General features: G+C 40.6%; 1 protein-coding gene across 2 annotated transcripts in view; it reads right to left on the minus strand.

Moving 5' to 3' along the window:
* Positions 1-12,993, minus strand: part of PSMF1 (proteasome inhibitor subunit 1) — a 52,255-nt gene that overhangs the window by 31,590 nt on the left and 7,672 nt on the right. For both annotated transcript variants that reach the window (XR_012326254.1, XM_019950795.3), the window contains exons 3-4: positions 12,389-12,471; positions 445-627 (exon numbers count right to left, since the gene is read on the minus strand). Coding sequence is in view for 1 of the 2 variants with exons in the window: in XM_019950795.3 (XP_019806354.2) it covers positions 445-627; positions 12,389-12,471 (266 nt within the window). In the remaining variant the exon portion in view is untranslated. The remainder of the gene's footprint in view (positions 1-444; positions 628-12,388; positions 12,472-12,993) is intronic.

Here is a 12,993-nt window from a genome sequence, read left to right on the forward strand (position 1 = left end):
TAATGAAGTGAAAGGCAAAGAAAGGGAACATTGGGAACATATTCCCTCCAGGAACTTCCAGTATTTCTACATTTTCCCCAAAAGCCTGGTCCAGGGTCCTGCACATACAAAGAGCTCTGGAATAAAAAACTGAACTACCTGGGCAGCAACTCTGGAGGACTGCACACACGCCTCAGAGGCGCTGACCCTTGGGCAGACTCAGAGGCTGTGTGTGGCCTCTAGAAAGGAGGCAGGCAGCCTTAGGATGCTGGGTTATTGGGGTGACTAGTAGCAGTACAAGAACTCACTGCTCCACTTACATCTCCACTTTCTATCTCCATATACCAAGACTCTGACAATTCTGTTGAAGACACATGGGGGCCAGAGGGGGGTCAAGTGGCAAGATGGTCATGGCTGGACTCCTTCTTCAGAGGCATGGGCTGCCACTGTGGGCTCTGTACTCACCAGGGAGGCTGCCGGCTGGTATGTGGGTGGTGTGGGTGAATCCGGAGTGGGTCAATCTCTCTGGCAGTGGCAGGGGGAAACTCCTGTTGGGGACTTTCGCTAGCCTTGACCCAATGTTCATGGATAGGTGTGATGATCCCAGACACAAGACGAGACCGAAGTTCCTCACTCTTCTTGTAGACCCTGCAGGAAGGACACGAGGTGTCAACTGCTTGCAGCTGGTTGGCAACCCTGCGTATAGTATTTCGGCGGCGGCGGCGGCGCTGATAGCTCTTGGCGTCACGCTTGGACTGTTTGCAAGGGTGGGAACGGGCTGCCCGGCGGACCTGGGTGATGGGAGTAACAGCCTGGCGTTGTCTCCGAGATTTGGGCCTAAGCTTCTTAGGCATCTGAGTTGCCCCTTCTCGTTTACCACCCCATTAGAAAGCGGTGAGGGTGTAGGGGCACAGGGCCTAGACTGGCTACTCCTCTGTACCCTGCCCACCCCACCCCACCCCACCCTCAGCCTCATTGTGTGTTCATCACATGTCATGGGAGGGGTCATGGAAGGCAAGTCTCCATGGGGATGATGAACCAGGTTCCTAGTCCAAGCAGGCAGGGCTCTCAGGGCTTAATGTCCAATTCTGTCACTAACTCAGGGGCCCTTGGAAGGCTGCTCTAGGCCTTTTTTCTCTGCTGGTGAGAGACAAGCAATGTGAGCTATAGCTGAAGTGTTGAGGCAGACTGAGGTAACAGGGAGTGGGCAGGACTCCACAGAGTTCCTAAAAACCTGGTGTTTTAAAATGAGCCATATCCGGGGTCAAAAAACAAACCGTATAAATCAGGGACATAGATTGGTGGTTGCCAAGGGGGAGGGGGGGTGGGAGAGGGTTGGATTGGGAGTTTGGATTAACAGATGCAAACTAGTATATATAAAATGAATAAACAAGGTCCTACTGTATAGCACAGGGAACTACGTTCAATATCCTGTGATAAACCATAATGGAAAAGAATATGACAAAGAATGTATATACATGTATAACTGAATCACTTTACTGTACAGCAGTAATTAACACAACATTGTAATTCAACTATATTTCAATAAAAAATAAGTTAAAAAAAGCAAACCTCATAAATGTCAAAAAAAAACTGAAATCATACAGAGTATGTTCCTCGACCACATGGAATCATACTAAGCATCAAAACTGGAAGGAAGTCTCTAAATACATGGTGTTAAGCAATACAATTCTAGATAATCCATGGATCAAAGAGGAAGTCTTGAAAAAAATACAAAGTACTGAATAATAATAAAAGTACAACATATTAAATTATGTGAGATTATAGCTAAATGAGATTATAGCTAAACAGTGTTGAGAGGAAACTTTATAGCACTAAATGTTTACATTGGAAAAGAGGAAAGAAATCAACAATTTAAATTCTAACCTCAAGAACCTAGAAAAAGAAGAGCAAATTAAACCAAAAGCAAGCAGAAATAAGGAAATAATAAAGAATAAAAATAAATAAATGAGAAAACAGAAAAACAAGAGAAGATTAAAAAGACAAAAAACTGGTTCTTCCAAAAAATGAACAAAACTGATAAACTTCCAGCAAGAGCAGCAAACATAAAAAGAGAGAAGACACAAATCACCAATATCAAGAATGCAATGGGATATTATAACAAATTTGTTGCCACTGATAGGATAAGAGAATACTAATAACAACATAATTGAACAACTTAGAATAGACTAATTCTTCAAAAACCACGAACTGTAACAACTTAGGCAAAATGAAATAGATAATCTGAATAGTTCTATTAAAGTAACACAATTCCTACTTAAGCACCCCCCAAAAGAAATATCCAGGTCCACATGATTTCAGTGGAGAAGCCTACCAAACATTTAAAGAATTAACACCAATTTACAGTCACTTCCAGAAAATACAAGAGAAGGGAACATTTCCCAATTCATTTTTATGAGGCCAGTATTATGCTGATATCAAATCCAGACAAAGACAGTACAAAAAAAAGAAAACTACAGGGCTTCCCTGGTAGCGCAGTGGTTGAGAATCTGCCTGCCAATGCAGGGGACACGGGTTCGAGCCCTGGTCTGGGAAGATTCCACATGCCGCGGAGCAACTAGGCCCGTGAGCCACGACTACTGAGCCTGCGCGCCTGGAGCTTGTGCTCCGCAACAAGAGAGGCCACGACAGTGAGAGGCCCGTGCACCGCAAAGAAGAGTGGCCCCCGCTTGCCCCAACTAGAGAAAGCCCACGCACAGAAATGAAGACCCAACACAGCCAAAAATGAATAAATAAATAAAATTAAAAAAAAAAAACAAACAAAAAACTACAGACCACTATTTCTCATGAACTTGGATGCAAAAATGCTCAACAAAATATTAACAAATTAAATTCAAAAATATATAAAAGACTTAATACCATAGGATTTATTGTATGTACGCAAGGCTGGTTCAATAGTTACAAATCCCTACATATCAATAAGCTAAGAAAAATGATATGGTTATATCAATTGATACAGAAAAGGTATTTGACAAAATCCAACACGATAAATCCATTCATGATAAAAACTCTCAACAAACCAGGAATAGAAGAGAACTTCCTCAACATGATACAGAGCATCTACAAAAAAACTACAGCTAACAATATACTTAGTAATGAAAGACTGAGTACTTTGTCTTTAAGACTGGGAACAAGGTAAGGATGTTCTCTCTAACCACTCTTATTTAACATAATACTGGAAGTTCCAGCCACTTCAGTAAGGCAAGACAAAGAAAATGCACACAGATTAGAAAACAAGGAATGAAACTGCTCCTATTTGCAGATGACATGCCAGTCTACCTTGAAATTCCCAAGGAATTTACCAAAAAAACCCCTCCAAGAACACTACGAATTCAGCAAGGTGACAGGATAAAAGATCAACACACAAAAATAAACTGCATTTCTATATACTAACAGTGGACATTTGAAAATCAAAACCAAGGACAGAACACCATTTATAATCACCTCTCACACCCGAAAAGAACAAAACACATGTCCAGGACCTATATGCTAAAAATTATAAAATGATGATGAAAGAAACAGAGCAAGACCTAAATAAATGGAGAGACATACCACATTCATAGTAAAAATGTCAACTTTTTCCATTTTAGGTTTAATGATCTGTAAGTTTAATGCAAATCCTATCAAAATCCCAGCAAGGCTTTTTATGGACAAAGAGAAGTTTACTCTAAAGTTTATACAGAAAGGCACAGACTCAAGAATAGTGAAAACTATCTTGACAAAGAAGAATTGGGCGATCTTGAATGGCTCTACTCAATATTCAGGTATACTACTGATACACAGTTACAATAATAGATACTGTGTGACACTGGCAGAAGAACAGACACAAAGATCAATGGAAAAAAAAAGAGAACCCAGAAATAAACCAACACAAGTACAGACAACTGATTTTTGACACAGTTGCAAAAGCAATTCAATGACAAATGGTGTTGGAGCAACTGGATATCCCACAGGCAAGAAAATGAACCTCACAACTTATACAAAAATTACTTTAAAATAGACCACAGGCTTAAATGTAAAACATAAAACTATAAAATGTTTAGAAAAAGAAAACAGGAGAATAGCTTTGAGATCTAAAACAAGGCAAAGAGTTCTTACACTTGACGCCAAAAGCTTGATCCATAAAAGCAAAAATTTATCAAATAGCTATTATCAATTAAAAACTTATGCTTTGCAAAAGACCTTGTTAAGTGAATGAAAAAACAAACTACAGGCTGGGAGAAAACATTTATAAACCAACATCCAACAAAGGAATTGCATCTGAAATATACAAGGAACTGTCATTAGCTATCAGGGAAATGCAAATTTGAAACCACAATGCAATACTACTATACATCAGAATAACTAAAATGAAAAATAGCGATAACACCAGAAACTGGTGAAGATACAGAGAAACTAGCACTCATACACTGGTGGTGGATACGTAAAATGGTACAGACACTATGGAAAACTGTTTGGCAGTTTCTTAAAAAACTAAACATGCAATTACCTTTGAACTCTTGGCATTTATTGTAGAGAAATAAATATGTCCACACAAAAGCCTGTACATGTATGTTCATAGCACTTTTATTCGTAATAGCAAAAAATGAAACAACTCAGATGTCCTTCAACTAGTGAATGGTTAAACAAACTGTGAAATGCCATGCCTACCATACCATGAAATACTACTCAGCAAGACAAAGGGACAAACTATTGATGCATGCAACAACTCAGATGGATCACAAGGGTATTATGCTGAGTGAGAAAGGCCAATCCCGAAAGTTACATACTGTATGATTCCATTTATATAACATTTTTGAACACTCCCTAACACCATACATGAAAACAAACTCAAAATGGAATAAAGACCTAAATGTAAGGCCGGATACTATAAAACGCTTAGAGGAAAACACAGGCAGAACACATTCTGACATAAATTGCAGCAAGATCTTTTTTGATCCGTCTCCTAGTGTAATAAAAATAAAAACAAAAATAAACAAGTAGGACCTAATTAAACTTAAAAGCTTTTCCACAGCAAAGGAATCATAAACAAAACAAAAAGACAACCCTCAGAATGGGAGAAAATATTTGCAAATGACTAGACGACCAAGGGTTTAATCTCCAAAGTATACAAACAGCTCATGCAGTTCAATATCAAAAAAAACCTCAATCAAAAAACGGGTGGAAGATCTAAACAGACATTTCTTCAAAGAAGACATACAGATGGCTAAAAAGCACATGAAGAGATGCTCAACATCACTAATCATTACAGAAACAAAAATCAAAAGTACAATGAGGTTATCACCTCACACGGGTCAGAATGGCCATTATCAAAAAATCTACGAACAATAAATGCTGGAAAGGGTGTGGAGAAAAGGGAACCCTCCTACGCTGTTGGTGGGAATGTAAATTGGTTTAGCCACTATGGAGAACAGTATGGAACTTCCTTAAAAAACTAAAAATAGAGCTACCATATGATCCAGCAATCCCTCTGTGGGTATCTATCCAGAGAAAACCATAACTCAAAAAGATACATGCTCCCCTATGTTCACTGCAGCCCTATTTACAATAGCCAGGACATGGCAGCAACCTAAATGTCCATCGACAGAGGAATGGATAAAGAAGATGTGGCACACATATACAATAGAATATTACTCAGCTGTAAAAAAGAACGAAATAATGCCATTTGCAGCAACATGGATGGACCTAGAGATTGTCATACTGAGTGAAGTAAGTCAGACAAAGACAAATATCATATGATATCACTTAGATGTGGAATCTAAAAAAATGGTACAAATGAACTTATCTACAAAACAGAAGTAGAGTCACACATGTAGAAAACAAACATGGTTATCGGCGGGGTGAGGGATAAATTGGGAGACTGGGATTGACGTACACACACTACTACATATAAAATAGATAACTAATAAGGACCTAATATATATAGCACAGGGAACTCTACTCAATACTCTGTAATGACCTATATGGAAAAGAATCTAAAAAAGAGTGGTGTATATATATATATATATATATGTATAACTGATTCACTTTGCTGTACACTTAAAACTAAAACAACACTGTAAATCAACTATACTCCAATAAAAATTAAAAAAAAAAAAGACAAAATTTTAGAAATGGAGAATAAATGATGGTTGCCAGGGGGTGAAGGGTGGGGAGGGGGAGTGGGTGTGGCTATAAAAAAGCATCAGGAAGGATACTTGTGGTGATGGAAATACTTACTGTCAGTGTATCAATGTCAATATCCTTACTATTAATATTTAAGGTAGTTTTATACAATGTTATAATTGAGGTGAAATGTATAAAGGTAAAATGTATAAAGGATACAAGTCTCTCTGTATTATACCTTACAACTTACAACTGCATGTAAGTCTACAGTTATCTCAAAATAAAAAGTTTAATTAAAAAATCACTTATTACATAACCATAAAATCACTGAGATTAGACTAGATCAGTGGTTTCAGGGCTTCTCTGGCATGGAAGGGGGCCCAGGAAGGGCAATGGAGAAAGCCAAGTGGATAGGGCACAAGGACCTCCATTTGCTGTCCCTACTCTTTCCTCCAGAATCCTAAAGAACATGAAGAGATAATTGTACACCCATGTTCAAAGAAGCATTATTCAAAGTAGCCAAAAGGTGGAAGCAATGTAAGTGGCCATGAATACCTAGGACAGATGAACGGATAAACAAAATATGGTCAATACAGACAATGGAATATTATGCGTGCTTGAATAAAGAGTTCCATGACTAAAAAGTGTAATACCTGCAATGGTTTAGAAGTTCTAAGGGCCTGTGGTCCATACATCCCTACAAAGATCAGGTTCCTACTTAGAACACAGAACTTTGTACACCATGCTGCTTCCCTGACCAAGTTGGGTAGCGGGGATATATCTAAGTCCTCTTTCCTTTCAGTCAGATGAACTGTGTGTGATACAGGTGGAAGCCCTCTGATCTCCCTATGCAAAAGGTTTACCTGTAGAACTCAGGTCTGATTAAAAAACTACTAAGTCCTGAAGGAGAAGTTCTCGCATGATTTCTAAGCCTTAGGAGAACTGCCATTTTGGTAGTAGCAAAAGACAGCCTGTCATCCTAACATAGTAGAGGCATGACAGAAAGGAACAGGTTTATACTCCTTAGCAAATCAGTTTGCTCAACTAGGGGCACAGATTTCTACCTAGAACAGACATGACATGCCATGACGACCTAACAAGGAGGGCCAGATGGTAGAAGGGGGCCAGAAGCAGGCAGCTCAGTGCTGCTGCCAGAAAGGCAGAGGAGAGGGAGGGCCTTATGATCAGGAGAGAGATCTATACCCCAGCTCTCTGAGCCTCAGTTTCCACGGAGATGATTCCTTGTGATCAGATTTCTTTCCGTTTGCATATTCATGAAGGGCTGGGCCCAGCACTAAGCACTCTGTGCTGACATTTCATCTCATTCTCATAGTCCTACTATGTCATTTTACAGCAATCAAAACACACCCCCCCAAGCACACACAAAACAACAAATGTTAATTAAAAAAAAAAAAACGGTTATCACCGTTTCTCTCTCAGTATTGCTGAGGGGACTAAATGCTCTCAGGAGCATGACCAGCCTGGTGTACAGGCCTGGGTTTTTCCAGAGGTTTTGTCAATTGCTCTCCCAATGGAATTCCAGAATGAAAAAGTCAAGAGAGAGACCACACTCTCAGTGTCCTTCCCTTTACCCTCTGAAGGGGTGAGGTAGGGTCATGGTGTGGACAGCACCCAGAAAAGCAGCTCTGCCAAGGCCAGGCCTGGCCTCACTTCACTCCTTCATTCCTTTGTCTACTGTGTGAAAAAGACCCAGATCCTGCCCTCAAGGAGATCACAGGCTAGTAGGCAGTTAATCATAAAATACCCACTTATTAAATGCTTAAAAGGTTCAAACATGGGGGGAGCAGGGGAGGCTTCTCTGAGGAGCTGATGTTTAAATGGAAACTGAAGGAAGAAGAGTAGTTGGCTGTGGGAAGAGGCTGGGGAGAGCACTCTCGGCCAAGGGGAGAGCGCTGAAGAGGGAGGAGGCACACGCACCACAGCTGAGACACCGGAACTAAGTGGGAAGTGGCAAACGATGAGGTTAGAGGGGCTGGGCCCTAGGCTTTAGGCCTCATCAAGGATTTTGTTCTTCATCCCTGGAGAAATGAACACTCACTGAAGGGTTTGGGGTTTCTTTTTTAGATTTAATTTGTAAGAAACTTACCAACTCTGTAACCAGTTTAAGTGTGCGGTTCAGTAGTATTAAGTATATTCACGTTGTTGTGCTATCACCACCACCACCTATCTTCAAAACACTTCCTCTTACAAAACTGAAACTCTGTACCCATTCAACAATAATTCCCTGTTCTCCCCTCTTCCAGTCCCTGGCAACCACTATTTCACTTTCTGTCTCTATGAGTCTGACTATTCTAGGTACTTCATATACATATTACCATATAGAATTTGTCTTGTGATTGGCTTATTTTGTTTAGCACAATGTTCTCAAGGTTTATCCATGCTGAAGCATTTGTTAGCATTTCCTTCCTTTTTAAAGCTGAGTAATATTCCATTGTCTGTATATACCACATTTTGTTTATCCGTTCATCTGTCCTAGGTATTCATGGGCACTTACACTGCTTCCACCTTTTGGCTACTATGAAAAACGCTTCTATGAACGTGGGTGCACAATTATCTCTTTGAGACCCTGCTTTCAGTTCTATTGGGTTTATGTCTAGAAGCGGAATTGCTGGATCATATGGTAATTAATTTTCTGAGAAACCACCACACCATTTTTCATAGTTGCTGTACCATTTTACATTTTCACCAACAGTGTACAAGGGTTCCAATTTCTCCACATCCTTACTAATTGTTATTTTGTTTTTTTGATAGTAGCCTTCCTAACATGTGTGAGGTGGTATCACTGAGGGATTTCAAGCAAGACTTTTGTTTTGTTTTGTTTTGTTTTTTTGCGGTACGCGGGCCTCTCACTGTTGTGGCCTCTCCCGTTGCGGAGCACAGGCTCCGGACGCGCAGGCTCAGTGGCCATGGCTCACAGGCCCAGCCGCTCCGCAGCATGTGGGATCCTCCCGGACCGGGGCACAAACCCGCGTCCCCTGCATCGGCAGGCGGACTCTCAACCACTGCGCCACCAGGGAAGCCCCCAAGCAAGACTTTTAATCATAACCTGATCTGTGTTTTAAAAACGCTGGTCCAACTGCTGTGTGGGAAACTGACTGGAGGGTGATGACCAGGAGTGGAAGTTGGGATCTCCTCACACAGAGGATGCATGAAAGAAGGATGGAGACAAAGAGGGGTGGCCAGAATGATGCGGGCAGGTTGTCCGAAGTCTGAGAGAAGTGGAGCGGGTTAAAGATGGTTATCGCTGATTAGTGCAATTAAATCCAACAGGGTTTCCAGGCAGTTCTCACAACTGAATTTATAGTGATGCCAGGCTTCCTCCAAAACCCTGAAGAGGTCAATGAGGATGGGGATAAAGTCCCCAAAATGGAATAAAGTGGAAACAAATGGGCCCAACTAGCTATCAAACAGATAATTTCATTACACTGATGGACCAACAAGCATTAAATCTAAATGCATTTTGAACACAATACTCTGACAATATATATGCTCAGTGGGACACAGTCAAAGGACAAAAAGAACTGGAAAGAAATTGTATTTGTGACTTTACTTAGTAGATCTGTTCTTGGTCGGCACTGATGTAGCAGTTCAAAAACTATCTGTGTGTATTTTAGAATCAAACAAATGAGTTAAGTATTTTGAGGCTGTTGGGCATCAGGGTTCTCAACACAGAAGGGAGTTACAAGTACAGAATAAGAGAATACAAATTCTGCAGTGTTAGATTAAAAATAAAAGTATCAGTTTGAAATGTTAAGGAAAAAAAAAAAAAACTCCAGGAAAGTTTCCTAGCTCTGTTCTCTGAAAAAGCCTGAAAGCAATGACATCCTTCATATTAATGAGCACACTCAGGGCCCAGATTTTGGAAACTATTACCCACCAACAGAAATCATGTTTCCTTAGAAAAATCCCTGGTTTCAAGGCAGGGGCAAGTAAAGTACAAGGTGAGGGCAGAACACCTTATTGTGCCAGGAAGTGTGAAAACGCTCTGACATGGTGACATGTCAAAAAGACAGGTGAGGTAGCTTGAGGGAATTCCTACTGGTCAACTCTGGAACAAGCTGAGCATTCAAAGAATGACAGAAATGGAATGTAACTTTGAATAAAAAATAACCCAGGAGTCTATTTTGATATTTTAAAAATTAAAAATAGGGACTTCCCCAGTGGCGCAGTGGTTAAGAATCCACCTGCCAATGCAAGTGACGTGGGTTCGAGCTTGGTCCGGGAAGATCCCACATGCCGCGGAGCAGCTAAGCCCGTGCGCCACAACTACAGAAGCCCGCGTGCCTAGAGCCTGTGCTCTGCAACAAGAGAAGCCACCACAATGAGAAGCCTGCACACCGCAACGAAGAGTAGCCCCTGCTCGCCTCAACTAGAGAAAGCTCACGTGCAGCAATGAAGACCCAACGCAGCCAAAAATCAATTTAAAAATTTAAAAAATTAAAAATAAGGGGGACAGAGAATAGAAAGCTTTTAATTAAAAAATCTAACTAATAAATGTAGAAAGAATTATAAACATAGAAAATTACTGTTTTATAATCATCACAGTAATAGCTGATTCATGCAAGAATCATCAACAGATGCTAAAACCACTGGGTAAAAGACTGTTGGGAGGCAGAAAATTCAGTCTGCTAATATAATACCACAGATCACTTATTAAACACAAAGGAAAACAGATGCCTTTACTGGAGAGAAAGGTGGCAGACACTGTCATAACCAAATGATCAAACTGAACAAAATCAACAATAAGACAGATGTCACGTGCCTGATGTAAAACACTTAGGAGAACACAGCTTCCCTTACATAGTGTTCTTGTTGAAAATGTTCAACCTGAATCAAATGATGAGGAAACAATCTGAATGTTCTACACAACAACTGACCTCAAGTCTTCAAAAATACCAATGCTAAGAACAACAAAAGTCTAGGAAACTGTTCTAGATGAAAGGTAATTGAAAAGACGTGAAAATAAATGCAATGTGTGGTATTTGGTTGGATAAGAAAAAAAATACCTCAAACCTAAAACCAAAAGCCTAGCTAAAAAGGACACTGCTGGGATGACTACAGAAATCTGAACATGGACTGTGTATTAAATGACATTAATGCATCAATCCTACATTTCCTAATTGTGGTAACAGGAGGATGTCTGTGTAAGAACAAGGAGATACATGATGAAATATTTAGGGGTTAAGGTTTATAAAGTCTGGAAATAATTCTCAGATGGTTCAAGAACAAAAAAGCATACAGAAAAACTAAGCAAAAGTGGCAAAATGTTAAAAATTGGTGAACCTAGGTGATGGGTATATGGGTGTTCATTGTAATATTTTTGCCAACCCTCTTTTCTGTGGGGTTGCAAATTTCAAAATAAAAAGTCAAGACAAGTCAGACTCGAAGAAAATACTTGCAAAACACATATATGATTAATGACTGTTACCCAAAATATACAAAGAACTCCTGAAACTCAACCATAAGAAAACTCGATTAAAAAATGGGCCAAACACCTGGACACCTCACCAAAGAAGATACATAGATGGCAAATAAGCATATGAAAAGATGCTCAACATCATATGTCATCAGGGAACTGCAAATTAAAACAAAAATGAGATACCACTACACACCTATTAGAATGGCCAAAATCTGAAACACTGACAAGGATGTGGAGCAACAGGGAATTCTCATTCACTGCCGGTGGGAAGGCAAAATGGTACAGCCACTTTGGAAGACAGTTTGGCAGTTTCTTACAAAAGTAAACACATTCCAACACCACCAAGAATGGAATCTGGGTGATAATGTGTGCCAGCGTAGGTTCATCAACTGTAACAAATGCACTATTCTGGGCAGGACTGTGAGAGTGCGGGGCAGGGGGGAGGTTCAAGGAAACTCTCTGCACTTACCACTCAATTTTGCTGTGAACCTAAAACTGCTGTAAAAAATGAAGTCTATTTTAAAAATTGGGGGATGGAGTGTACCAGATTAGGTACACTTTTTCCTCCTAGGAACTCACTCCGACTGACTCCACTGGCTAGGCCCCATCTCTACCCTGTAGACTTGTGGACTCTTGACTGCATCATTTTATTTCAAGTGGCATTTCCCACGTGAATCTTCTCTTCAAATAAACAGAAAAGAGAAATGAGAAGTGACTGTGCCCAAGAGAGAAAGATCCTTCTGTTAACCCTCCTCCATTCTCTGACACCTCAAGTCCATTCCTTATATCTGACCACTGGTTCTCTCTTCTTTTTCCCAGGGAAAGGCCAACCCTTAGAAATACCTGTGGAAGTCAACCAGGTGATCTGAATCGATATAATCATTCAAGTTCAGGGTCAAGTCTGACACTTGCTGTGAGCCATGTTCCTAGAAAAATGAAAATAGAAAATGAGAGACTGGGGTATTTCTGGTCTAATGAGTAAGTGGCGGGGCGGTGGGGGGAGAGGAACAATTTAATACTCAACCTAAAGAAATACAAAGAGACATATATAAGGACTGTTCGTAATAGATGAAGTGCATGTCTCATGCTTGGGGACTTCTCTGATCTAGGAATAATGCCTTTCTGAGGCAGAGCCCAGAAAAACCTACTTCCCAGGCTCTTTTGCAGCTTGGACACAGGCATGTAACTGAGGTGCCAAATGGATGCACAACTTCAACTTGGAGGTGAGCACCATGGATAAACAGGCTGAGTAAGGGGCAGACGTCTTGCTATCAAGAGTAGCAGCAGAGGCAGCAGGGGTCACAACATCAGTGGCTCCTGAGAAGGGGCACCTGGGTTGGCAGTCAGCCAGTACCTAATGCCCTGGGGTGGTGGCAGCAGCAGTGGTTTCCATGGCATGGTTTGGAGCAATGCCCTGGAAGCCCAGCCTTGAAACTGTTTCTCCAGCC

Source organism: Tursiops truncatus, chromosome 15, assembly GCF_011762595.2.
Source record: "Tursiops truncatus isolate mTurTru1 chromosome 15, mTurTru1.mat.Y, whole genome shotgun sequence".
Taxonomy (NCBI): domain Eukaryota; kingdom Metazoa; phylum Chordata; class Mammalia; order Artiodactyla; family Delphinidae; genus Tursiops; species Tursiops truncatus.